The following is a 27,698-nucleotide window of genomic DNA, read 5'->3' on the forward strand; positions in this document are numbered from 1 at the left end:
TTTGTTTGTGTGGCTTGATTGCCGTCTTTGTATCCAAAGAATCTTATCTTGTTCCACCGAGAACACCTTTTATTTAAAATTCACCATAAGTTTTTATTAATTTTCTTTAATAAAATATTTTCTACAATAAAACTGAAAATTTCCCCACCTGCCCGTCTCACCTAGATATCTCGGACTGCTCATGTACATGGGAAAGCCAATAAATACAGTTCTAATCAATCAAACTCTCAGATCAGTGATCAAGTGCTTTTCTGCTATTATGGTTCCTTCATTTGGTTATAATTCATATCACCGTCATTCCAGTGCTGGGTCCAGGTGAAGACAAACAAGAAAACACATAAGGAAACGCCAGCATCCCAATCATTATATATAACGACGAACGCTGCTACGGATACACATTCATTATCAGCATTTAGCAATTATTAAGGACTGGCAGCCATTACCCATGATTGATATCAGCTCAAGTCATGTAACAACTGTTTAATTAATGACAGTGATTGGCCCCCCACATACTGTATCAACCTGTTTACCCAGGACCTGATTGTTACGTTAGGTTACGTCCATTCTCCACCATCGCCTCAATACATACATGAAGTAACTGTGCTTTGCAGCATGAGTCCAAGGCCCAGTTGGGTTTTATGCGTCCAGAACCAATTTGGTTATATTTATTCAGTAGATTATGGGAAATATATACATATCTCTTGTGTTCCAGGGTTTTCTTTAACTAACAATATGTAAGATGGAACATGAGGTTCTGCAGCTAGCCATTGTCTATTACATCTTTTAATAGTACCAACATGTTTCAAATGCATGTTATTGTAAAGGGGTTTTAGTTGTACAAATACTTATAGACCAAGACCAAAAGCAGAAACCTGGTCTAGTCAGGTGCATTTCATACCCAGAAGCTCAAAGGGATCTGTAGGGGTACTGAGTGGCCTGGTGTGGGTCTGGGTTGGGTGTTGAGGACAATTGGCCCCCTCCACTTTGCAGTTACATGCATAGTATTTTTTTAATTCAGTGGGGTCGTGACCATGCCTCCATGATTTCTTCATGCCCTCCTGTATCCCCTAGGCCCACCATAAGTCTTGGCAGCCCTGGAACCTCCTCTTAAAGTTATGCGGAGAACTCCATACCAGAGGCTACAGCAACACCCTAACAACTTAATAAATCTCAATGAAACCAGCAGACGTTACATTATTTCATAACAAATGTTCATTTATTAAACGTTGAGATGTTGTTCTGCAAACATTGGTCCAATAAGTGGATAGGTTTTCTCTTCAAAACGACCACTTTAAAAATTGCACAATACAACCATATGTGGTCAGTGTTCTTCTGAATAGTAAGGTGTAACGAAGTAGGCACTGGGGGTCCTTTATCCGTGGCCATCTTCATTTTTTGTGGCACCTCTTTTAAGATTGTTGAGCAGGAAAAGTTCCATGTAGGATTACTGTACATCTTTATTCTTAAATACACTTTAAATATAAACAAATGTATGTAAATCTAAAAACCAACATGCAAATAATCTATATTTCTTTTAACAAATATTTACTCATGGTACTCAGTCCCTTACAGTAGAGGAATCTGTAATTTGTCAAATAATATTTGTAATATAATAAAATCAATTAATCTTCTACCGTGCTGTGGCATCTTTTAAGATGTGGCCATCTCTGGCAATATACCGGTTATAATTTTTTATATACAGCCTTGATATTTTACCAGGTAGTGGAGTGAAGATAATTGCACACAATTTAATGAATTATGATAAATGAGAGTCTACAACTGGCGGGCCATGATCTGACCGCCAACTCTCCAGGTCCTGCTATCCTACTGCTCTCTCCCTTAGTAAGCTTTACCTAGAAGTTACAGGCAGAACGGTTATTGGTCTGTTTTCTGAATCCCTGCCTGCAGACCTTCCCTTCAAAATCCCTGCATACAGACTGTCCTTTCCCCTCAAAATCCCTGCCTGAAGGCCGTCCCTTCCCCTCAAAATCCCTGCCTGCAGGCCTTCCCCTCAAAATCCCTGCCTGCAGGCCTTCCCCTCAAATCTCTGGATGCAGGCCTTCCCCTCAAAATCCCTGCCTGCAGGCCTTCCCCTCAAAATCCCTGCCTGCAGGCCTTCCCCTCAAAATCCCTGCCTGCAGACCGTCCCTTCTAAATCCGTGCCTGCAGGCTTTCCACTCAAAATCCCTGTCTCCAGCCCATCCCTTCTAAATCTCTGCCTGCAGGCCTTCCCCTCAAAATCTCTGCCAGCAGGCCTTCCCCTCAAAATCTCTGCCAGCAGGCCTTCCCCTCAAAATCTCTGCCTGCAGGCCTTCCCCTCAAAATCCCTACCTGCAGGCCTTCCCCTCAAAATCCCTGCCAGCAGGCCTTCCCCTCAAAATCCCTGTCTCCAGACCATCCCTTCTAAATCTCTGCCTGCAGGCCTTCCCCTCAAAATCTCTGCCAGCAGGCCTTCCCCTCAAAATCTCTGCCAGCAGGCCTTCCCCTCAAAATCTCTGCCTGCAGGCCTTCCCCTCAAAATCCCTACCTGCAGGCCTTCCCCTCAAAATCCCTGCCAGCAGGCCTTCCCCTCAAAATCTCTGCCTGCAGGCCGTCCCTTCTAAATCTCTGCCTGCAGGCCTTCCCCTCAAATCCCCGCCTGCAGGCCTTCCCTTCTAAATCTCTGCCTGCAGGCCTTCCCTTCTAAATCCCTGCCTGCAGGCCTTCCCCTCAAAATCTCTGCCTGCAGGCCTTCCCCTCAAAATCTGTCTGCAGGCCTTCCCCTCAAAATCCCCTCCTGCAGACCGTCCCTTCTAAATCTCTGCCTGCAGGCCTTTCCCTCAAATCCCTGCCTGCAGACCACTCTCCAAAACCCTGCCCACAGGCCATCCTCTCCAAATCTCTGCCTGCAGGCCTTCCCCTCAAAATCTGTCTGCAGGCCTTCCCCTCAAAATCCCCTCCTGCAGACCGTCCCTTCAAAATCCGTGCCTGCAGGCTTTCCACTCAAAATCCCTGTCTCCAGCCCATCCCTTCTAAATCTCTGCCTGCAGGCCTTCCCCTCAAAATCTCTGCCAGCAGGCCTTCCCCTCAAAATCTCTGCCAGCAGGCCTTCCCCTCAAAATCTCTGCCTGCAGGCCTTCCCCTCAAAATCCCTACCTGCAGGCCTTCCCCTCAAAATCCCTGCCAGCAGGCCTTCCCCTCAAAATCCCTGTCTCCAGACCATCCCTTCTAAATCTCTGCCTGCAGGCCTTCCCCTCAAAATCTCTGCCAGCAGGCCTTCCCCTCAAAATCTCTGCCAGCAGGCCTTCCCCTCAAAATCTCTGCCAGCAGGCCTTCCCCTCAAAATCCCTACCTGCAGGCCTTCCCCTCAAAATCCCTGCCAGCAGGCCTTCCCCTCAAAATCTCTGCCTGCAGGCCGTCCCTTCTAAATCTCTGCCTGCAGGCCTTCCCCTCAAATCCCCGCCTGCAGGCCTTCCCTTCTAAATCTCTGCCTGCAGGCCTTCCCTTCTAAATCCCTGCCTGCAGGCCTTCCCCTCAAAATCTCTGCCTGCAGGCCTTCCCCTCAAAATCTGTCTGCAGGCCTTCCCCTCAAAATCCCCTCCTGCAGACCGTCCCTTCTAAATCTCTGCCTGCAGGCCTTTCCCTCAAATCCCTGCCTGCAGACCACTCTCCAAAACCCTGCCCACAGGCCATCCTCTCCAAATCTCTACCCATGGTCCACCCCTTCCAGATCCCAGCCCACAGACAGTTCTCCCTAAATCTCCCCCTTTCTGCAGACTGTCCTCTCCAAATCCCAACCCACTGTCTGTCCTCTCCAATGCCTCACCTCGCAGACCGTCCCCTCCAAATCTCCATATTTTTTTACCTGCCAGCAAATGCAGGAAAGTGAACCAGATGTGACACTGGTCTACAACGTTTAACTACAGAAAATCCCCTTTAAAAAACAAACATACAGAGACAACGTTCTCAGAAGCAGGTAGCCAATGTCAGGCACCCTGTTTAGCAAAAACACTATATTAACAACATATAAATACAACAAGTTACATTATTAAAATAAGTCCATTATTACACATAATAGTGGTCAATGTCTCAGACATGTAAAATCGTCTCACTGACTATGGGCGAGGTCACATGGTCTGAACTACGCATACACCTGTGTTGTAATTGTAGCAGTGACAGAATACTCTATAGCAGCATATGGAAGAATGTGAGGGTAATCTGTCTATACCTGTGTCCCTTCTCATCATATCACAATTATAGTCTTTGGTCCACCTGTAAAATTATGGGCCAAATGCCTGAGTGCATTAGCATGTCTAACTTGATTCTGTTATCTATAAAAGAAAAAAAACAAAAATGATTATTCCTACTGATTAGAAATGATAAAACTGAGAACTGACTATTGTTTGTGAATAACTTAAGAATGCAAACATTATGCAAAGCTTTCATGCAGTACCTTCCCAAAGCCTGCAGGTGGCGGTGTGTTCCTACTACTTCCTCTTGGAACCTGCTCTCATTCGCCATTACAGGCCAGAGCACTTTCTAACGCTTGCATGTGACAGTCACATTGGATAAAATATTTAAGTACCGTAGTAAAACCCAACTGTAAATGACCATTATACATTACAATTAATAATTGAGGAACATTAGCCATAGTGTTCTTTCAGTAGTGTAAGGGAATAGTCAGATTCTGAAAACATGTCCCTATTTTATGACAGGGGGAAAAATAAATCCTGATTAAGGAAATAAACGTTTATATAAATGACAGGAATTGTCACAGCTGGTGGGCTCATAGGATCTTCACAGTGGTCTCTAACACTTTTATAGTCTTTCCATGGAATGGGATGTCCAGCCGCTGCCATCAGTACATTGCGCTGTCACATTCCGTGGATTCGTATGGTGAAAAGAGCAGTCGGCTGCTTTGCGGCTTTGGTGCAGAGGCAGAGGGGAGGCAGAGGGTGCTCGCAGATTTCTGGGGGTTTCTGAATCCCCAGCTGAGGAACGATAACTTCTTAGATGCCTTTTGTGTTTTCGGGTTCTTGTCTTCGTCCATGGTTAGGCAGATCAGAGAATAGGTCTTCTGCATCCCAGCAGAATAGGTGGCACTTTTGTTATGCTGTTTGGATAAACACAAGAGAAGCACAGCATTATCAAGGGTGATGAGGAGATGGAGGACTGGGTTCACCAATGGAATTGTGCACAAGGTCTAATGAAGGGTCAGACGGGATCTGGTCGGGTGTGGACTGACAGGTCTACATTGAGAAGGTCGACAGGTAATTGGACAACAGCGACTTAGGTCGTCAGGGTTAAAGAGTCGACATTCAAATTGTCGACACAAAAAGGTTGACACATTATTTTATTTTAGCCTAAACCTAACTATTATGAAAAACCGCGTGTTGACCTTTTTATGTCGGACGTTTGAATGTCGACATTTTAACCCTGTTGATCCTAGGTCACTGTCGACCTTTCAACCCTGTCGACCTTTTATTGCCGTCTACTTTTTTTTTTTTGTAGACCTACCATCCGGATACCGACCTGGTCAACTTAATTGTGTATAATTGTTTTATCTATTTTTTGTATACATATTCCAGGCTCGGGTCATTTCCCATTGCCTGCCGGCACCTGTATGTATAGTCTGGAGATTCCATCGCTCGTGCCGAGTAGCGTGAGGGCTATAAGACATGAATTCGATTCAGAGGAAGGCATTATGTGATCAATGGCTCTCTAGTGCATGGGTAGCGCTGCAAGCAGATTTGTTAATACATTTACAGAAGCAAAGTAACATCGGGCAACGTGAATATTATTTTCATAACGCAAATAAAAGATAGACACCGCCCTATATTTAATGGTAAAGACCGCACAACATAAATCCTGGGTGTGTCTTTTTTACCTGGACCAGATTCCAGAGGCCGTTCCCTGTAATGACCAGTTGCAATGAAGATATATGGAGCCTGATTCTGATTTTGGGGGGGGTTGCTACTGTGCCTGTACGAAAATCTCACAGCGCACACGCATTACACTGAGTCCCACAGTATGAGAAATGAATAGGAAATGTACTGGGCAGTCCTGGGCGATGACTGGGAGACCGTACTCTGACAGAGAACTTATACCTAGCATGGGGCTGGGGCAAGTTCCGATGGTGCGACCAGGGTTTGCGTCTAAAGATGTACCATGCAGTATTACAGCGTCTATAGACGCTCACAGTGGCCGGCTCAGACATCGCACACCTGTACACCAGGGAAGAGCCGGTGCTAGCGTAAGCATAACGTCACAGACACGACTACAGCACCAGATACCAGAGCAATCACAGCGGCCAGTGCCTTGGAATGAGGACCATAGATGGGTCATTAGTGAGCAGTAATAGCACCATGTAACTAGGGACAGCCGACCTACCATACTCGATGTCTGGTCCTGGATACTGATCACTTTGATTTCTCTGCCCTGGTCATCAATTTCCTTCAGCAGGTCCATGACCTCGTTTATGGAGGACCACTTACAGTCCTTGCCTTCCACGGACACAATGTAATCTCCTTCTTTCACACCCGCTGTCTGTAACATGAAGAGATTCTAGGTTAGTGGATGTATGGAGAGGGCCATACACGGAGACTGAGCAGTCACAGACACAGGAGAGTGCCCCCTCAGTAACTGCACACCGCTTAGTAGGCTTAGGTTGTACAGCCACTCCCTACCTCCCAATTTTACCTAGACAAAGACCTACCGGTATACGAGGACAACACATTATAATAATTTCAGTATACCAGGACAGCACATTATAATAATTTCGGTATACAAGGACAGGACATTATAATAATTTATCTACAGCCTGCTGTAATATGGCCCTGGACATGTTCTTCCTTAGCTGTATATAGTACTTAAACCTACGGGGCGCTGCATGCTGCCCAATTTTAAACTGCAAAAATGGTCCCTGTCCTTAAGGATGCACCCCAATGACCTCGTCGGGCCCTTAGTACCCCATCTCTCGGGGGAACTAGCGCCCCTTCTTGCTATGTGCTATATAACCACTTTCTATCTGCCGCACTTGAAGTCCATCCGCGAATGGATGTAGAATTATCTGGTGAGAGACGAGAGGGCTGGGTTTGCCTCTGCACATTTAGGCAAACCCAGTCCCCTGTGTCTCCAGATAGCAGGACTCAGGAGACGCCACTAACATGCTGCCATTAGATGACCAGCTCATCTTTATGGGGACTAGAAGTGGCTTTAGCAGCAGAATCATCTAAATTCCAACTGTCTCAGGCATCTGGAGTGGACGGGTACAGTGGACAGATGGGGATCAGGCTTCCCTGTCTGACTTCAGATAGCAGGAGGCGCAGCCATTAACAGACCGGCTCAGCTCCCTGGGAACAGATTGTTCGGCGATCACTCCACCTGCAGGTATCTAACTCATTGCAGGGGCATGTGGGGTGGTATTAGGGGGATTGATGAGGCATATAGGGTGGTCTTAGGGGCATCGATGGTGCTTGTAGGGTGGTCTATGATGGAGCATGTGGAGTTGTCTGAGGGGCATTAATGTGGCATGTGGGGTGGTCCTGGGGGCATTGATGGGCATGTGGGGTGTTCTGAGGTCTATTGATAAAGCATGTGGGGTGGTCAAATGGCAAAGAGTTTAAATATTACATTTAATATTATGCTACACATTAGAGTCCCCTATTCATAATATGCCACACAGCTATAAGCATACCTCCCAAATGTCCCGCTTTTCGGGGACTGTCCAGCCACCCCACCCGCTGGCCACAGCGTCCCACGGGGGTTGTTGGGGGGGGGGACAGGGCGAGAGCCCGGGGGCAGCCCAGCATGTCCGGGAGCAGAGTGATAGAAACGGGCGTGTCACGAGGCCACGCCCCTTTTTGCTTCACATTGCAGTGTTGGGAGGTATGGCTGTAGTGACGCATCAAAATTGTGCCCTTTAACATGAAAACGTGCCCTCCTCGGTGAGCAGCACCCTGCACTAAAGAAATCCTAGATTGAACACCACTTAAATCCCTGTATATAGAATTATGCATGTCCCGCTGTCATTGGACCAATCGTCTGTCAGCATTCTCGTATTCAGACTAAAAACACAATGACTAAACTCTGCTGCTGTTTTAAGTGTCTGACCTGTTGGTTGTACTGTACATAACCCCACACATGTACTACGCTTTGAATTTAGAGTGTTAAATACAACAGTAAAACTGATATAATTCATCTGAAATGTAAATGAACTTACTGACGCAGGGCTCAGAGGATCCAGCGAGGTGATTTGTACGGGGCAGTCACCTTTTAAGATGAACCCCAAGTCCCCATCGTCAAGAATAAGCCGTACCTTCCTTGGGGCGGTCCACCTCTGCTTTGCTGAGAATACGGACAGTGGACCCTAAACATCAGAGACGAAATATAATGTATCAAACGCTAAATGACGGGAGCAACTGAATCCTCTGCACATTATTACCGTGTAGGGCGCTGCAGAGAGAATTGTATCTCTAGGAGCAAATGTTACAATGGAGCCAGTATCGTAACTAATGAGGGTGCAACGGGTGCGCTTGCTATGGGGTCCTCCGGCCCAGCAAGCAGCAACCACCTGCCAAGTACAGCGCCAAAGTCATTTTCAATCAGGCGCCGGTCGCAAGTCATTTTCAATCAGGCGCCGGTCGCAAGTCATTTTCAATCAGGCGACGGTCGCAAGTCATTTTCAATCAGGCGACGGTCGCAAGTCATTTTCAATCAGGCGCCGGTCGCAAGTCAATAGGAACTCCTGGACCAGCAGCCAACCAGCAACAGCTGCTGGTCTGCGAGTTCCGATTGGCTTGCGACCGGCGCCTGATTAAAAATGACAACGGCTTTTCTCTGATACGTCTAAAAGATGCTGGGTGGAGGCGTGGCTATGATGACATCCCAAAACCATGGCCAAGTCTCCTCCCAGCTTCAGCGAGGAGAGATGGAGCGGCATGCTGGGCTCAGGAAGAGGTAAGTAGTGTGGGGCTGGAGGGTGGTTGGTGGGGGGCGATGGAGGGCATAGGTAGACCTATGGAGGCCCTGAGGACATTTTGCTATGGGTCCCACCATACCTCTGGTTACACCCCTGAATGGAGCCCACAAGTCCTACTTACACCCCTGGTTTTCACCGGTACTATTTTACTCTAAGTTTTCCAACTTTTATACAAATGACAGAACTTTATAGTCTAGTTGTTGCTCATTATGCCAAGTGTTTAGTACAGCACAGTAATTCATTGTTAGTCATGGGGATGTTACAATACACTGTTCATAGGGAATATAGGATTTGATATGTATTTTTCTCCTGGAAATTCCACCTTGGGTGGAGACGTCACAGAATAATCCAATGTTGCCATATGGGTGCTGTCCTTTTTTTTACATAAAGATGGGGGTGCCTTTCCCTTTTTTACACTTCCCCGAATTGTACACAAATCTCTCTTGGTCCCTTGACCAATGTAAAATGAGAGATGAGCTGTAAATAGATATAAACATATGCTCATTGTCTCAGTTTAGTGGGCAGACATATGTACTGTTAGTAACTAAACGCGTTTCGCTGTTTTTATTAGTTGCCGCATTTCGCTCACATTTCCACGTTAATACTTCTTCTGTAAGGAGTGCAATTCGGATTACGTGGTACAAGGAAGTTATTTCATGTGCATGAAAGCAGATAGTATACAGGCAATGAGGGACATCGGGGGGGTCACTTTAATATTTTTCTGACACTTTAATACATGTTCATTATACTGAACAGAATAAGGGGATCAAGCACCTGTATTGTGGACAGTATCAGTCTGCAGGCGCTAAGGACTGTACTAATGACAATTGAATTGATATTGTTCACATTCCTTATCTGCAGTCTGAAGGTATACAGAAGCCAGTCATTCAGTCTGTTCATGTCACTGATGTACGTACCAGGCGTTGGAAGAAGTCGATCACTTTTACTCTGGCGAGCGGGGGCGAGATCATTTCTGCCTTGTACTCCGTCTTACCTGGTGGAGGGGATACGGAATGCGACACTGTCAATGATTGCAGATAACTTTACTTAGTTTACATTAAAACTAAATTACAATGAAAACTACTAAATGATTTTTACAATTTGTTTAGTTAAAATACATTTTTATTAACATTTCTTATAGACTCTTCCTGTGTCTGGGACTAGATTCAGAAACCCGGGGAAAACCCCTTAATGATCAATTAGTCAATTAGAAGTTTTTAATTAGTCATTATTAGGGCGAAATTCTGCAAAGTGCAGCATAATGGGTTACAAGATGTGGGACAGGTATATGGGGGTGCTGTATGGATGGGACAGGTATATGGGGGTGCTGTATGGATGGGACAGGTATATGGGGGTGCTGTATGAATGGGACAGGTATATGGGGGTGCTGTATGGATGGGACAGGTATATGGGGGTGTGGTATGGATGGGACAGGTATATGGGGGTGCTGTATGGATGGGACAGGTATATGGGGGGCTGTATGGATGGGACAGGTATATGGGGGTGCTGTATGGATGGGACAGATATATGGGGGTGTTGTATGGATGGGACAGGTATATGGGGCTGTTGTATGGATGGGACAGGTATATGGGGGTATTGTATGGATGGAACAGGTATATGGGGGTGCTGTATGGATGGAACAGGTATATGGGGGTGCTGTATGGATGGGACAGGTATATGGGGGTGCTGTATGGATGGGACAGGTATATGGGGGTGCTGTATGGATGGGACTGGTATTTGGGGGTATTGTATGGATGGGACAGATATATGGGGGTGTTGTATGGATGGGACAGATGTATGGGGGTGTTGTATGGATGGGACAGGTATATGGGGTATTGTATGGATGGGACATATATATGGGGGTGCTGTATGGATGGGATAGTTATATGTGGGTACTGTATGGATGGGACAGGTATATGGGGCTGTTGTATGGATGGCACAGGTATAAGGGGCTGTTGTATGGATGGCACAGGTATAAGGGGCTGTTGTATGGATGGCACAGGTATAAGGGGCTGTTGTATGGATGGCACAGGTATAAGGGGCTGTTGTATGGATGGGACAGGTATATGGGGGTATTGTATGGATGGGACAGGTATATGGGGCTGTTGTATGGATGGGAAATATATATGTGGGTACTGTATGGATGGGACAGGAATATTGGGGTGTGGTATGGATGGGACAGGTATATGGGGGTATTGTATGGATGGGACAGGTATATGGGGCTGTTGTATGGATGGGAAATATATATGTGGGTACTGTATGGATGGGACAGGAATATTGGGGTGTGGTATGGATGGGACAGGTATATGTGGGTACTGTATGGATGGGACAGGTATGTGGGGGTGTGGTATGGATGGGACAGGTATGTGGGGGTGTGGTATGGATGGGACAGGTATATGGGGGTCTTGTATGGATGGGACAGATCCATACAAACATTACAGGTGGGAGTTACAGATGGTGTTTTTTTTACTAAAAATGTGCAGTAGTTATTTAAATGAAAAATAATAGCTGTCTATCGTGATTTACCTGCTATTAAAAATGCACATTTGCCATATGAACCATTTTAAAAGCGGTAAATATTTTTTTATGGACATTTATATATTATCCAATATTTATTTTATTTTCTTTTAGGGTACATGCCGTGTTCCCTGTTTGTTCCTATTGTTCACACAGGTTTCATACAAGAATCAGGAGCGCGTATAGCCTCCGTAATCGGAAACTGGCCGCAATAGCTGCCTTAATATTTGCAGCAAGTATCTCGCAGTTGATTGAATAAGCCCCTAAAGGGCTGCTTCCGACTTGGGAGCAAAGCCAATAAAGGCAAAGAACTTAACTTAAACATGCTGCACTGCATGGCGTAGATGTAACATGTGCAGAGAGTCAAGCGGATCAATATATCGTACGGATCGCATAGTGTGCGCGCTCGATCGCGTGTCATTCATCGCATCTTCCCAAAGCGGATGGGGCAGCATGGAGATACACATCGCGCCGTCGTGCAGTGTGTACGGTCGGCGGGATCGTGCCGTCTCATCGAGCAGTCGTTGGGTACACACATCATGTAGTGTGTACCCATAGTTAGATTTGGGAGGTGCCTTCCATTTCCGATAGCAGCCGAGTAACTGCATACGGGCATCCAGGGACGGACTGGGGCTGTATTTCAGCCCTGGCAGTCCGCCCTGCACTTGCATGTGAAGGGGGCATGGTTAAATTCAGGGGGGGCGTGCCGCGAGTCATGGGGGCTGGCCTTGCGGCACGCCCCCGTCTTTGCCCGGCCCATCCATGCCTCCACCCCTTCCGTCTTCGTGATATTACAATGATTCCGGAGCCGTGGGGTGGAGGGCTGGGGACTCTTCATTTCCCCCTCCTCGAGCCGGTCCTTAGGCCATCGGCCCTTCTGGCATATGCCAGAAGTGCCCGATGGCCAGTCCGGCCCTGCAGGCATCTAACCGCATTTATCTCTGTGCACGCAATTTGCCTGATTGCAGGTAATAACTCTGCCTAGTACCATAATTAGAGAAAGATACAAGATCCATATATAGTGCAATAGAATGTACTCACTGATAATATCAGGGGCCACCAGTAGATTGAGGAAGTCGTCGCCTCTCTGGTGCTGAGCGTATTTCAGCAGCGCCCTCTTGTGGAAAGCAGACAGTATGTCCTGCAGCACATCGATCTGCTTCAGCTTGCTGCACAGACTGGATAACCTCAGGGATTCCTCATGACAAGCAATGGCTTTGGACAAATGAGCCTTTCCTAAACATGAACAAATACAACACTAGGATGTGACAAGACACAATACTTTTTCTTTCCATCTCACATAAGTTCTAATAAAAGCTACGTGATGAGGATTAGTAGCCTGGCATTCATTGGTTGACCAGTTTACAGTGATTTTTCTATTGTTCTAGAACAAACAGGAATGTGAACTATGCCCAAGTAATAGGGCGCGGTCAGGTGTATATGAACGCAGTGTTACACAAGGTGGTATGGTAACACCAGGTTTATGGAACATTACTATGACCCTATAAACCAGGATTCTGTGAGAACAAATCGAAGATAACCTCCTAAGAAATATTAGGAAGAGTCTGCGGGTGTCGCTTTCTGTGAACCCCAAAATATCCAAGAGGCAAAGCCAGTTAGTACTTCAATTGACAAAGGCACTAAACTCACTAAGACCATGGGGGTCATTCAGAGTCAGTCGCAAGCGCTGAGCGCTCGCAACCGACTCGATGTTGCCCCACTGGGCATGCGCACGACGGAGCCGGCTCCGTCGTGCGCATGCGCGAGACCCGGCTAGCGACGGATGCTCCGTCGCTAGGGGTCTCGCAGCAGACGGGGCGAGCTGTCGATGGTGAGTGACAGCTCGCCCCGTTTGGGAGGCGGGCAGGGGGCGTTCCTGCCCAAACGGAGGCGTTCCCGCCGGAACGCTTGCCGTTTGGGGGACGGCCCCACTGACATTGCTGATGTCAGTGGGGAGCTTCCTGCTCGATCAGAGCAGGAAGCTCCCTGGGGCTTACGAGTGCCCAGACCCAACCTTAGGGTCTGGTTGTAAGCCCCGATGGTCGCGATGGTCCTGACCATCGCGACCATCACCCATGTCGGTCGCTAGAGCTGTGGGTGTTAACCCACAGCTTAGCGATCGACAAGGAGGCGGTCGTTCAGGATGCAAGCGGCCGCCCTGATTCAGAGCGACCGCTTGCAACTAACGACCGCCTCTGAATGAGGTCCCATGTCTCCAACAGATGCAGTGCAGTGGTTCTCAAAATCGGTCCTCAGGACCACACGCACAGGGCCGGCTCGAGGCATGTTCGACCAGTGCGTACCCCATAGAGGGCGCACCCCTCCCAACCATCCCGAAAAGTGGGACTGTCCCGCTGTTCCACCCGTGAACCGAAGTGTCCCACTGGAGGTTGGGCACCGCCGCAGCTGTGCGGAGGTTCCAGACCCCAGAGAAGCTGAATGGATGCTGCGCGCGGCATCCATTAAGTGCAGGGAGAGGTCTGTGGGCACGCCCCCAAATAACATCATTTGAGGGCGTGGTCTATGGTTATTCGGCCAGGGGCTTTGGATTCCAAGGCTGCACAGGGCGCCGCTCCTCCTGGAGCCGGCCCTGCTCACACAGGTCATGTTTCCCAGGTCACCCAGCAGGTGCACAGGTGTATTCATTACTCACTGATACATTTTAAAAGATCCACAGGTGGACATAATTATTTCACTTGTGATTTAGTGAGGAGATCTGGAAAACATGCACCGTTTGGAGTCCTGAGGATCGAGTTTGAGAACCTGTGAGATAGAGGATATGAATAAAGGTCCCGATTCTGAGCTGGACGCAGTTATTGTGCTAAAATAAGGGAATGCCGCAGGAGATCACCTGCGTGACCATCGGCCATCTGAGTAACCCTCGAGCTGTTCACGTTTCCGGGCCCGGTAGATCTGCACCTGGAGACGCACACACTGGCCTCGGCACTCCCAGAAAATGAGGCCGGTACGTGCCTGTTTCAGAGAACACAACCCAGTGCAGCCCACCGGCATATCAATCTAGCTGCAGCTGAGGGGCACGGTGACCGTAGACGCAGAAAGAGACCTAAACATGCGCAGATCTCCAACCATCGGAGATGTACGTAAACCATGGGTTGTATGTACATCGCTGCATTAGGCCCCAACCTCAGACGTTACAGCTCCTGAATGTGTTCCCGAGAGGACGTGGACTGGAACGTACTTAATATGTGGATAAGTTTTATTGCATTGTTGTATGCATCACCCCTCTTTTTCTGGTTATAGGTGGACTTTGCCAAAAATGTTTTTTTTTTTTTTAATGTAAGTGTATTATATGTTTTATGTGACCAGAGACAGCCTTGAGCGAGGGGGGGGTTGTTGAAGGACAGGCACTCTGCGCTGCCTCTGTCCTTGAACTAGAACATCCTGGGCACTAGGACCCAAAGTCTGCAGGGAGGTGCAACCAGCAACCTGATGTGCTCCTGCAGCCACCTTCTTCACTGTGTAAGAGTGATACAGTGCTATGTAGACGCACAGAGGGTCTGATTCAGAGCCGGACGCTATTTGCGCTCAAAAAGGGGCAGGCTATTTAAATTGACCGTTCGCTCTTTGCGGTTTGTTGACGCCTCCATGTCTGAACGAGCGAACAAAACATGCGGTCGTAATTTTGAAAAAACGCTCCCTGGCCGCTCGCATCCTACGTCATCTCCGCTATTTATTAGATTAATCGAGTACATCGAAAGGCGAATGAACTGCTCGCTATTCTTGTGGTTGCATTTTCCTACTGCAATCATGCGAGCAGTTCTGGCTATAAGACACCCAACTGATGTGGTCGATGACGCTGCTTTGTTAATTATGCACACCCTTAAAACGCCCGTTTTGACCGTTTGGCACGCCTGCGTTCGGATCTCCACTCCCCATTTTCAAGCACTTTCCCCTGTTACCACCCACAAACGCCTTATCCTGTCACTCAAATTATCAGGCATTCGCTATTTTGCGAGCACACGATTTTCGGCCGCGCTGACTGGTTTGCGCATGCGTACTAAAACCCATACGCATGCGCAGTTGTGCGAACATCGCTCGGAGCGAACGAGCGGCCGCTTACGAGCGGCTCTGAATCAGGCCCAGAGCCCGATTCAGACCCGCTCGCTAAGCTGCGTTCGCATGCAGCCTGCCGATGTTTGCAATCTGCGCATGCATATAAGTCGCAGTGCGCGTACTAGTCCATGCAATCGGGAAGCGTTCGCTCGCAGCGCATAGACACCTCGCTAGATTGAGTGACAGGACGAGCCGTTTGTGGGTGGTGACTGGGGATGGTTTATGGAAACGGGGGTGTGGTGGTGCGAACGCAGGCGTGTCTGAGCGTCTTAATGCCATTTCAGAGGCATGCATAATTAAGACGAGCATCATAGTACACGTCACATGGCTGAATTACACACTGAATCAATCACAGTGCTTGCAGTAAGGTATGGTCATATGTTGCATACACTTCCTGGAGATGACGTGGGAAAGTGGGCGTCTTAAGACAGGCTGGCGGGCGTCTAAATACACACCGCGATCGCACGCCAAGACATAGTGGACGTGCTAATGCCTTGCGATTGCGGGATTTGCATACTTTGGCTGCGTGCGAACGGATCTGAATCAAGCCCTTAGCTCCGAGAGATGAGACACCTAATTCCTGCATTGATACCACTGCTTTTAACCCCTGCATTACCGCTGTGCTCCTGCATATCCTGTTTCTGCTGTTTATTGACAGTCACTTTCACATCCGCTGTGCCCCCTTATTGTGACCACCATCCCAATAGGCTACATCGAGCATGTAATCTACACTGAGCCGGTTCCGTGCCCTGACTGAGGTTACCTAGCTGTGTCCGCTGCGGTTTGTCCTTTAGTATCTTCATAGCGGTCAGTCCATCGGGGATGTGGTCATATAGCTGGGACAAAGCCTTCTCCTGCTTATCTTCATCATCACGCAGGGTCACTGTGGAAACAAAAACACAATGTAATGACTACACCAGTAGAAGGCTGCCCCCGTGTCTCTCCAGCTGCAGTGATCCTGCACATCCCGGCATGCTGAGACTTATAGTTCCACCACAACCAGAAAGCGACAGCTTACTAAAGCCTGGTGTACATTCTGAAAAGCCACTGTCATATTACAGGGGCACCAGCCATTTTTAACATAGTGTCAGCAGCTTGTGCCGAGGAAGCACAATGTACTATAATGGTGTCTATGTCGGGAATGGTCAGTAGAAGGGACACTTACACTGGTGATCAAGGAGTACGATTGCCACAAAGTAGTGAGCCAGGGCTTTGTAATGTTCCGATTTTACTTGCACCATAACAGTCCATGAATAGGGGATATTCTCCTTGATGGGGGGTTGGTTCATGGCATTGAAGACTTGTAGGTAGACCTCACCGACCTGGAAGTATAACATCATTTAAATGCTGCTCTTTCATCGTGTACAGATTACAACATAGCTGGACATCGGATCCAAACTTTCTGGGGTCAATCCAATGAGGAGCAAAAGGGGTGAACTTCTATAGGAGCGGCACAGAAATGCCGGCATCGGCGCTTACTATGCCCCCCATGCAGGCCGATATCGCTCTGGTCTAGCGCATTTTTACTCGCAGACCTACGGGGCTGTGGACAGAAATGCGCGTGTCCGGAGGTACTTGCAGCCACACTTTCTTGTGGGGGGCGAGAACATCGCTCTTAATTGGATTGACCTCTAAACCTGCAACTTAACACGTTTATGCTTTGATAGTTTATTATAGCAGTAGCACAAACTTATTTGAATACAGTTCATTTCTGCCCTTTATCTCGTCACAAGGGACACACAAACCTCACTGACCTGAAAACGCCTCCAATAGGCGCTAACGCACTAGTGCAATGCGCATAAAACTGGTGGTTTGTTACAGAAAAGAATGAACACGCCAAGGGCCTGATTATAAGATGGCGCAAAAGCGCACACAGCAGCAGCATCGCCCATCTGCGTCTTAAAGCAAATACCAATGCAAACTCCTTCTCTTGTGTCCATTTGTGTGTCCGAATCTGCACGGACTGAGACGCACACTTTCAGCGCCCATGCACGCTGCAATACCGACTGGGGCGTCCGTATACGCCACCATCGGTCACATCATCTTAACTCATACCAGCCCTATGGCGAGCTCAGTGTTTCCATCTGACCACGGCCTCCCGTGCCTGCGGCTGCCAATGAGACCCCCATAACGCGCCCACTGAATGGACCATTATTGCGCGCATTCCTAGCCAACGTCCATCGCTTTCCCGCAAAATTCCTGATGCCGTCCGTCTCGATCGCAACACCGCCTTTTGCGCCGTACGAGTCTTTGAAAATTTTCAAGCATGCGCAGTTGTAAAAAAATATTTCGGCACTGCGTGCGGCTTATGAATCAGGCCCCGAGTGAAATTGATTTTTAGATCGTAACGAAAGTAAGAACCCTCAAGTAATCCCTCCTCCGTGGCCGTTCTCTAGAACCTATAATGTCGATTGAAACTTTTACGTTATCAGTTGCATCAGTTAAATATTGGCGCAGCAGTCACGCCAATAGGATGGTAGAATCAGATGGACCCATGGAAACTCAATCAATCTCCGGTTAAGCAGCACTGCCCTAAACCTCAGCTGCTGCAAACAAAATGAGTCACTAGCGAAAGCAAACAGAAGATTCCTTATACGTGTTCACCCCAGGAATCTGCCCCTGGTTGCCGGGTTACCTGAAAACATTGCGTCATGTCTTAACTTTACAGTGCCAGAAAATCTCTATCCAGTCTACACACAACAAATACCTTTACTGCTTCCTGTGCCACCTTCACCAAGGTGCAGAATTCATTCTGTACCCCGGACAGGATGAGTTTCTCAAAGTAACACTCGTGGGCTTCCGCCATCAGCATCTTGATGAGAGCTCCCAGCATGGCCGGGCTCATGTCGTAGCTTGGGGTGTGCGTGAACGTTTCTTTCAGATAGCTGAGAACACCTGGAAGACGAGGGAATGGCGTTTAGGGGCAGCGCAAAATCCTAACTACAGTGTACAGTAAGTAACAGGAATTCCTTCCTGGAGAAAATGAGCTGTTAGTGCTGGCTGTGCGGAGGAAGGAGGGGGCTACGATCATGTGATCTATCAGAGCCAATAGGCTGAAAGCTGGCAAACTTCCTAGGGATGGTCATCGATGGGCGCTAAACCATGTAGGGTGAACCATCGATATGCATTATAAAAGCATGCATTAAAGTGTGCCCATCGTTTACACTCAGGGCTGGACTAAAGGACACTACGTGAGGCCAGTAGCTGCTGGAGAGATCACAGCCAACATACTCAGCTGACAAAATGGCCGCCTCCTGAGTAGCCGCTTGGTACACTTGAAAATAGACGACCACACCTTTATTATTAAATATTAATGTCTTAATGCAAAGCGCCCGATTGGATTCAAGATGCCATTCAAACACTCTCCACTGTGCTGCAGCTGTGTATAGACCAGCGGTGCCCAAACTTGGTCCTCAAAGCCCCCATCAGTCCTGGTTTTAAGGGTATCATGCTTGAGCACAGGTGACTTAATTAGTACCTTAGTCATTTTGCTTTAACCATCTTTGCTTAAGCATTGATATCCTTAAAGCATGGACTGTAAGGGGGCTTTGAGGACAGAGGAGCTTATTCAGACCCGGTCGTTAGCTCTACGAGCTCGCGACCGGGTCGATGTTGCTCCAGTGCGCATGCGCACGACGGAGCCGGCTCCATCGTGCGCATGCGCGAGACTCGGCTAACGACGGGTGATTCGTCGTTAGGGGTCTCGTAGCAGACGGGGCGAGCTGTCGATGTTGAGTGACAGCTCGCTCCGTTTGCTGGGTGGGCCGGGGGCGTACCCGGCCAAATGGAGGCGTTGCCGTTTGGGGGCGGCCCCACTGACATCATCAGTGACATCAGTGGGGAGCTTCCTGCTCAAACAGAGCAGGAAGCTCCCTGGGGCTTAAGGTTGACGAGACCCTACCTTAGGGTCTCGTCATAAGCCCCGATGGTCGCGATGGTCTTGACCATCGTGACCATCACCCTTAGCGGTCGTTAGAGCTGTGGGTGTTAACCCACAGCCTAACGACCGACATGGAGGCGGCCGTTCAGGATGCTAGCGGCCGCCCTTTTTCAGAACGACCGCTTGCATCCTATGACCGCCTCTGAATGAGGCCCAGAGTTTGGTAAACACTGGTATAGAGACTGTCCAAAGCATTGAAGCATATGAAATGATAGGAGAAGATGCAATGATACGGGAAGGGTAAATGAGATGGAATTATATGATATTGGAAGAAGACACAATGGGGGAGATTCAATTGCCTTTTGCACGCCCATAAGCAATGGGCACAAAACGGAATTTTGAGCTATTCAATTGTTTAGCAGATGGATGTGGGTGCAGCAGGCACCCATTACTTATCAAGCTTGTCGCGCCCAAACGTACTGCCGCTAAATCAGTCTAAAGTACTGTTTAGAGGCCGTTTGGGTGCTCAAAAGACCAACTTTTCGTGGATTTCGCCATCTTAGGAGGGTGCGAGCAGAAATTTGGGCACCTGATCAGAACAATTGAATAGCTCAGTCAGGTGCCCATGAATAATGGGCGTCCAAACAATAATGGAATTCCCCCCAATGACATAAGACGGAGATAGAATAGTGCAATTTGATTTCTTCAAAACTTGTCGGGAACACTTTGTGTACTTTACATTTCATAGTGGTTAGATTCCCTCTGCTGTATCCTATGATCTATATAATAATCTCATGTCCTGAGATAAACATGAGCATTCCACATTCTCACTGCTGCAGCAGAGGGGAAATGGGGGCAGGGGTGAGCTGAGGTGACCCAGCCTATGCCGAATCCTTATATGAAGTCATCTCAGAGTTACCTGTAGAAAGGCACTAGGACTGGATGTTATACGCTTATTATATTAGACAGATATGTTTTATAATATTTGGAGACATTGCTAAAGAATTGTGCACAGGGAGACGGTGGTGTTGCCCCTAGCAACCAATCAGTTTTAATCTGTAAGTTTTGTAGTGCAGTTTAGGAAATGGAAGCAGACATTTGATTGGTCGCTGTAATCAATGCCACAGTTTTCCTGTGCACTAGTTTTCATAAACAGCCGAGTTGCACATTTTATGGGATTAAGCAACTGTTAAAGGAAATCAATTATTATTCACTCTGGGCCTCAAGCAAAATAGCTGCCTCCAGCTATTCGGCACCCAGGGCCCTCCCGTGCTCCCCCTGCCCCTTCCCTCACTGTGCCCTCCCCCCAGACAATAAACTAATAACAGAAGCAGATGGGTGGAGGACGGGGATCTTCAGCAGCCGGACCCCGGCGCACCTGTGCGGCCGCACGTATGAAGTGTGGCTGGAGCAGGCATTGCCCACCACCATATATATAAGCTGTGACACCATATTTCCAAATGGCCGCAGCGCCATACCACTGGGAGTCCCAGTCTCGCAGAATGCCACTGCCAGGTGTGACGTTGTAGCGCCTGGCATTCTGGAGGCGGCCACTGGAGATAGAAGATGGAGGAGCAGCCGCAAAGAGGAGGGACCCCCCTTGCCTTCACAATTTAAGACATAGGCAAAAGGCTCCTCCCACCCCTTGTGCAGCGCATAATTACTATTTTCTTTATGGTTTTTGGTTTTTTTTCAAGGCCACGCCTCCGATCAGGCCACGCCCCACCGGAGCTCAGGGCGCCAAGGAAACTCTCGCCCTGAGCTCCGCAAACGCTAGAACCGGCCCTGCATACACACAATGTAAACACCAGTGTATGGTTCCAGGATTTTTACCCTAACCGGTCATACAAGATGCATGAAATCATCAGAAAACTTTCAGCCCTGACCCTGCGCCTTTATCAGTTTCTCTCAATGCAAATCATCTCCTGTCTCTGAAATACGTAATTTCACACATTCGGGAGATGTAATGAGCCTCCCCGTTACACTTCGGAGTAAATCCAGCTGGAAGGTAAAGTTTTGCAGCTGTACAAAACCATGTTGCATTACAGGGACAGACAGAGTTGGAGGGGTAACAATCAGTCCCTGTCTCTAAGTCGCTAAACTCTAAGCCGTCGAATTCCAGCATTCTTTTAATAGCAATACACCCCAGTGTTTTGCTATTAAAAGCATTGCCTTTTTAACTTTCAGGCTTAAACGTGCCAGGAGCTGGTGACTTGCCAAGTATATAAACCCCCAAGGGGCAAAAGTATCAGAGTCATAAGCCCTTACAACAAGTATCAAAGCGATTTCTCCAACACTGCCTGACAGATTGCAATATACAGTATCACACCGCCATAGCCTTCTGTAACAGCAATCGTGTAGCATAACATACTATGGGGTCTATTTACTAAGCAGTGTTAGGAGACAGAGTGAAAAGTGATAAGGTGCCAGCCAATCAGCCCCCAACTGTCATCTCACAGGCTGTGTATGAAAAATGACAGTTGGGAGCTGATTGGCTGGCACCTTATCACTTTCTTATCACTTTTCACTCTGTCTCCTAACACTGCTTAGTAAATAGACCGCTATGCCTGTTGTCTCTGGTTAAAGCATAACACCACCTGTCATTGTGCCCACCTACATTGCCACCACCTCCGTATGTAGAAACATTTTGCATCCCGTTCACTTTCAAATCGCGTACTTCAGTGACATTTCGCGCATGCGCATTAACGGGGTCTATTTACTAAGCAGTGTTAGGAGACAGAGTGAAAAGTGATAAGAAAGTGATAAGGTGCCAGCCAATCAGCTCCCAACTGTCATCTCACAGGCTGTGTTTGAAAAATGACAGTTGGGAGCTGATTGGCTGGCACCTTATCACTTTCTTATCACTTTTCACTCTATCTCCTAACACTGCTTAGTAAATAGACCCTTAAGTATCATATCGGCACTAGGTACACAGATCGCCGGAGTCATTGGAGGGGTCAGTTACCGCAAGACCCCTCCAGAGACTGAATTATTCACACATCGCTGCGATAATCGGCCACACAGGAAGTATCTTAGCGCAGAGATAGGGGATGTTTTTTTGGGGGGGGAGTCCTCCTGCATTAATTCGCCTCTCGGATCCCACTCACTTCACCGAGAGCCTGATAAAACAATTCAGGGTATTGCGTCATAGTGGCCACACCGCATGTAGGTGGCGGGTGGGGCTGCAGTAACACAATGTGCCACACGGCACTCGCATCTGGGCTTCGGCTCCCGGAGGTCCAGGTGGGAGTCGGCAAAAATGCCCGAAATTGCAGCGTATAAATACACTTCAGGAAACAAGCCTCTCATACAGCGCAGTGTATGGACCTGAATGATAATAATCACACACAGGCTGATAAATGGTCTGGATCGCTTGTTTGGTTATCAAACCTGTCCGATCCATCCGACCGTTCTTCAGCCAACTTCATCCTGTGACTGTAGATCGCCAGCATACATTGTGCAGTGTATATGCAGGCACCCCGGTTATCGGCCCGTCTCTCATCCCCTTCTCTGTGATGGCTGCACTATTGTGCGGCCTGTGCCAGTTTAAGTGAGGCCCATTATGTCCGTCACTTTACCAGACATGGGAGCAGAAGGGCAGACGGGAGGCATAAAGGTCAGACACACAATCATTAACCAGCAGGGCTGACCACTGCTTCCATTACCAACACAAAGCTCCACAGCAGATAAGAACCAATTGTCTGAAGTGTGGTAAAGAGCAGAAAGCTGGATTGTATGCTCGCTATTTATACCCCCATTGCCTGACTTCTACACTAGCTGCGTCTCAGCGATTTATACACCTGCAGCCACCTGTGCTTCAAGGCTACAATATTTCAAACAGAGACATAACAAGTATAAACCAGTCTGCAATGTCTTCTTCCCCTAAGGGTAAGTGCAGGACAGGCTACGACAGATCATTAACGTGCATCACTCACTTTGTTAGTTATACAACGTGCCAAACAGCTCATAGAAGATGCATTGGGGAGAATAGGATGTTTTTGCTTTTGTGGAGTAACACTGCCCTCGGGAACAATAACCCCACCGCGTAGATCACGTGTTCTCTTTCCAGGGGCAAAGAACTTTCTGACCGCAGCTGAACACTAGTGTACGATCAGATCATATAGCACACCAGGCACTAGTTATTACGCTTGCAACCTGGCTGGGCCAATGCACAATATGTGCCCCTTAAACTCACGTATTAAACATCTGTTACCCTATAGATTGTTTAGGACCTATAACATCTATGTCTGCTGCTTAATACTCAGTCTTAGGTTTTTTTACGGTTTTGATTCCAATTTGTAAAGCGCAACAGAATATTCAGGCGCCATATAAATAAATGTTAATAAATAAGCAGGTTATATGGACACATTCGGGAGATATAATGAGCCTCCCCATTACGGTTCGAAGTAAATCCAGCTGGAAGGTGCAGATTTGCAGCTTTACAAAAACCATGTTGCATTAGAGGGACAGAATGAGAATTGGAGGGGGAACGCCCTAGCTAAACTCTAAGGGGTGTATTTACTAAATGGCGGCCAGCAAAATCCGCCACTTCCCGGCGTGTTTAAGCCTGAAATTCAACTCCTAGCTGGTTCAAAATAAATCTATATGGTTATATAATGGAGACCTCATATGGAATATTGAATAGTAATCCATGGACCAATAGGAGAATAGCAGCGATCTGATCTCTTACCGAGGACAATGGTCAAAAGTCTGGTCAAAGCTGAATACCTCACTGGTTACTATGTGTCACTCCGTATATTTGAACTTTAGTGTATTGTTATTAAATACGCTATTAGAAGTCGTAGGGGGTCAATGCTAAATTGCTTGCTCTGGCGCAATGTAAGGGCAATACGCAGCGAGTAAACTCGTACCGGTACATCCACTAACCTCAATTTGTGCATTTTAATACACACCCCTATGGGCCTTCAAACTAAAATGCACGTTATGTGGCGGATTACAAGCGATTTAGGTGATGTAGGGTCCGGTTGCTGACATTCAAATGCTGTCATATCGCCTCTAACGGAATTCAGCCAATAGAGTACAGGCTTCCCTTACTGGGCAGATCTAACGCAGTTATTTAAATCTGTAGCACGGATGAATCAAATATTTAGAGTAACCTACAGGACATTAATCATAGGGGGAGATGTATCATCGGCGTCATCACCGATGCGGTACATCCCCCCCGACTTTGCGTACATACCGCGGTTAATTACCGCAGTATGTACCAAGAATATCGCAAAGAACAGCTCTCTCGATGAGAGCTGTCCTTTGCGATGCTGCCGGGCAGAGGGACTTCCAGGTTTAACACCCAGAAGTCCTTCTGCGCATGCTCAGAAGGACGCGGGCCGCGGGGGCTCATGGGAGGGATCCGTTCGATCCCTCCCAGCCCCGAGCGTAGCGCTAAGAAGCCCATAGACTTCTATTGGGTAACGCCACCTGAAGGTAGCGTTACCTAGCAACACGAAGCAGCAGAATGCTTAATACATACGGGGAATGCGGTAAAACCCCTGAAAACTGCATTTTCAGAGGTTTTACCGCATTTTTTCCGATGATACATCTCCCCCATAACCTCCAAATTCACTCAGCCAGAAACCCCAAACACAGCAGCGATGTGCAAGCGTTTCCCAGCCATAAGGATATGGAGGGGGAAGAGCATTACTCATTTACTTAGTAGTTTCTTTAATGCTACTTTGCTGGTGGAATAAAATTGCTCCTGTATCCCTGATATTTAAATATTTTCTATACAGAGACAATGATAAAAAAACAACACAGCAAAAAGACCTGATACATTTGGGTTTAATAGATACATTGGGCCTGATTCAGACCCACTCGCGAGCGGCTGTCCGCTCGCAAGTGGGTCGATGTTATGGACTGAGCATGCGCACGACGGAGGGAGCTCCGTCGTGCGCATGCGCCAGACGCGACGAGCGAAGGAAAGTCCTTCGCTCGTTGTGTCCGATCAAAGGGGGCGTGCTGTCAATGTTGATTGACAGCACGCCCCCTAGGGTGGGCGTGCCGGGGGCGTTCCCACGGGAACGCCTCCCGTCAGAAGCCGGCCCACTGACATCACTAGTGTCAGTGGGAGTGATTTTGGCTCTGATAGAGCCAAAATCACTCCGGAGCTTGCGGTTGAAAACCTCAACCGCAGGCTCCGGCTCGCAAATTCGATGGTCGCGATGGTCTCGACCATCGCGACCATCACAATGCACGCTCGTATAGCCTGTGGGTGGTGACCCACAGCTATACGAGCGTCCAGGAGGACGCTCCATGAAAATGGAGCCCGGCCCTCATTCAGAGCGTGCGCTCTGCTCAGAGCGTACGGCTCTGAATGAGGGCCATAGTACCTAATAAGCGCTAGAAGGTAGGAGAGCTGCTATGTAAGAATACAGCGCCAGGGATTATAGTGCACCATTCCGGATAAGCCCCCGCTTTTGCGTTATAACACACCAAACTGTGACAGGTTCTCGCACGTTCATGCTACCCCCGTTACACCACGGTCACATTACGTCTGTGCGCCATTACCTGCAGCTTTCTGAAACATGGTGACGGCTTCCTCCAGCCCAGTTTTTGTCTGTCGGTTACAGCGAGTTCCGATCTGTGTGTATAGGGCACTGATGTTAAATAAAATGCTGGCCTTCTCCAGCGAGATATTGGGCTGGCTGACGGGAACGCCAGTAAAGGAGTCATACCTAAAAGGAAAGAAAATAAGGATCATGGCTTAATTAGACTGCGTCCTCATGAAGTTGGAAAAAACTGCGACATAACTAAGGCAGCCATTTTGCGCTCCGAGCCAATATTCATGACGCTGTCCGCTATCAGTCTACTAGGATGGGCTGAAATCTTATGGATATTGCTCCAGTTAAAATAATGGGCGAAGGACAACGGGCAGGATGCGATATATCCAGCCACCCTTCGCATGTATGCCAATGTTAGCAACCCCCTTTGCGATGGGGGGACTTCCGTGTCTTAAGACCCAGAAGCCCCTCTGGCGTTCTTCTGCACATGCACAGAAGGACGCAGGCGCCGCAGAGGGTGCTGGGAGGGATCTCAGGAAGATGATGCTACCCACCGCAACCAAGCTCTGAAGTGCATCGCATTCCGAGGCTTGGTGCATATGAAAGATGCGGTCAAACCCGCATTTTTGGGGTTTGACCGCATTTCTCCATTTGCTGCACATGCCATAGCGATATCACTGGTTTCCAGTGAATGGATAAGCTGCATTCTCACAAATATTGGTTCAGGGCACATAGAGGCTGCGATGTCTCCTCAGCACTTTCACAAATATTACTTCAGCCCAGAAAATGGCTGCCTTCACTGTGGCTCAGATATACTAAACTGTCAGTTGGCAAAATGGCTGCGCCCCACTGTATGCAGATGACAGGTGCAACTTAATTCATGTCACTATGTAATACTATATATTTTCCGTAAGTAATACAATAAGACAATCTCCCCACCCTATCCATTCATGTAGAAATTTATACAGGCGTGTGGGCCTACCTCAGCTTAGTCAAACTTTTAATCTTTAACTCAAGATATGTCATTAATGTAAGTTTTCCTTTTCATTTGTTTACTCAACAAAGCCATTGAAATGAATGCAGTAGAGATGACGTCTTGAAGCACAAGCCACTGTTTGATATTAATATATAGCAAAGACTGTTTATTACGGAGCTGAATTATATACATGAAACAAAGTGATTCATCACAGATTGCAACAGCGTACGCAGATAAGTCCACGGTGCGTGCACCACAGTGCGCGTGCGTGAGTTAGCATTGCAATCGCTCAGCCATCACTCACGCAGAAAGAAAGCCATCGCAGAGTGAGTGACGGTAGGTCAGCGTTTGGGGGTGGTGACGGGGGAGTGGTCGGAGAAACGCAGGCGTGGCTGTCCGGTTAAACGCCGTTACATGGACGTGCATAAATTAGCCACTGCGACAGTATACGCAGCTTGTGTACTCACTGCATGCCGTAGCAATTTCTGAGTAAGGTCAGACCTCCTGTAATTCTGCGTGAGGGGTCGGTGTTACTCGAAGTTACTGATGTATACGCAGGACTGCAAGGTATTATGGATGTGAGATAGCGGTAGTGGGAGGCTGTGCGACGGCTTTGCGATTGCATTCATTAGCATATTTTCACAGCAGACCTCCGTGCGTAATCGTAGCTGAGCCATCGGTAGTGAGTCAGGCCCTGAGTGCTTATGCTTAACTAAATATGTCAAACACACTCCCTGTCGCTTCTCTGCATCAGGTCGGCATGTTACGCGGGAGGAT

General features: G+C 48.0%; 1 protein-coding gene across 3 annotated transcripts in view; it reads right to left on the minus strand.

The window, feature by feature from the left end:
- Nucleotides 1-1,194: 1,194 nt before the first annotated feature.
- Nucleotides 1,195-27,698, minus strand: part of RHPN2 (rhophilin Rho GTPase binding protein 2) — a 76,927-nt gene continuing 50,423 nt past the window's right edge. For all 3 annotated transcript variants that reach the window (XM_088451093.1, XM_088451094.1, XM_088451092.1), the window contains exons 7-15: nt 25,953-26,119; nt 18,258-18,445; nt 16,716-16,872; nt 16,314-16,433; nt 12,518-12,712; nt 9,877-9,953; nt 8,201-8,347; nt 6,370-6,525; nt 1,195-5,092 (exon numbers count right to left, since the gene is read on the minus strand). In XM_088451093.1, the coding sequence (XP_088307219.1) occupies nt 4,838-5,092; nt 6,370-6,525; nt 8,201-8,347; nt 9,877-9,953; nt 12,518-12,712; nt 16,314-16,433; nt 16,716-16,872; nt 18,258-18,445; nt 25,953-26,119 (1,462 nt within the window). In that variant the 3' untranslated portion in view covers nt 1,195-4,837. The remainder of the gene's footprint in view (nt 5,093-6,369; nt 6,526-8,200; nt 8,348-9,876; nt 9,954-12,517; nt 12,713-16,313; nt 16,434-16,715; nt 16,873-18,257; nt 18,446-25,952; nt 26,120-27,698) is intronic.

The sequence above is a fragment of the Taudactylus pleione genome, unplaced genomic scaffold (genome assembly GCF_031769625.1).
Source record: "Taudactylus pleione unplaced genomic scaffold, aTauple2 ptg000537l, whole genome shotgun sequence".
NCBI lineage: Eukaryota > Metazoa > Chordata > Amphibia > Anura > Myobatrachidae > Taudactylus > Taudactylus pleione.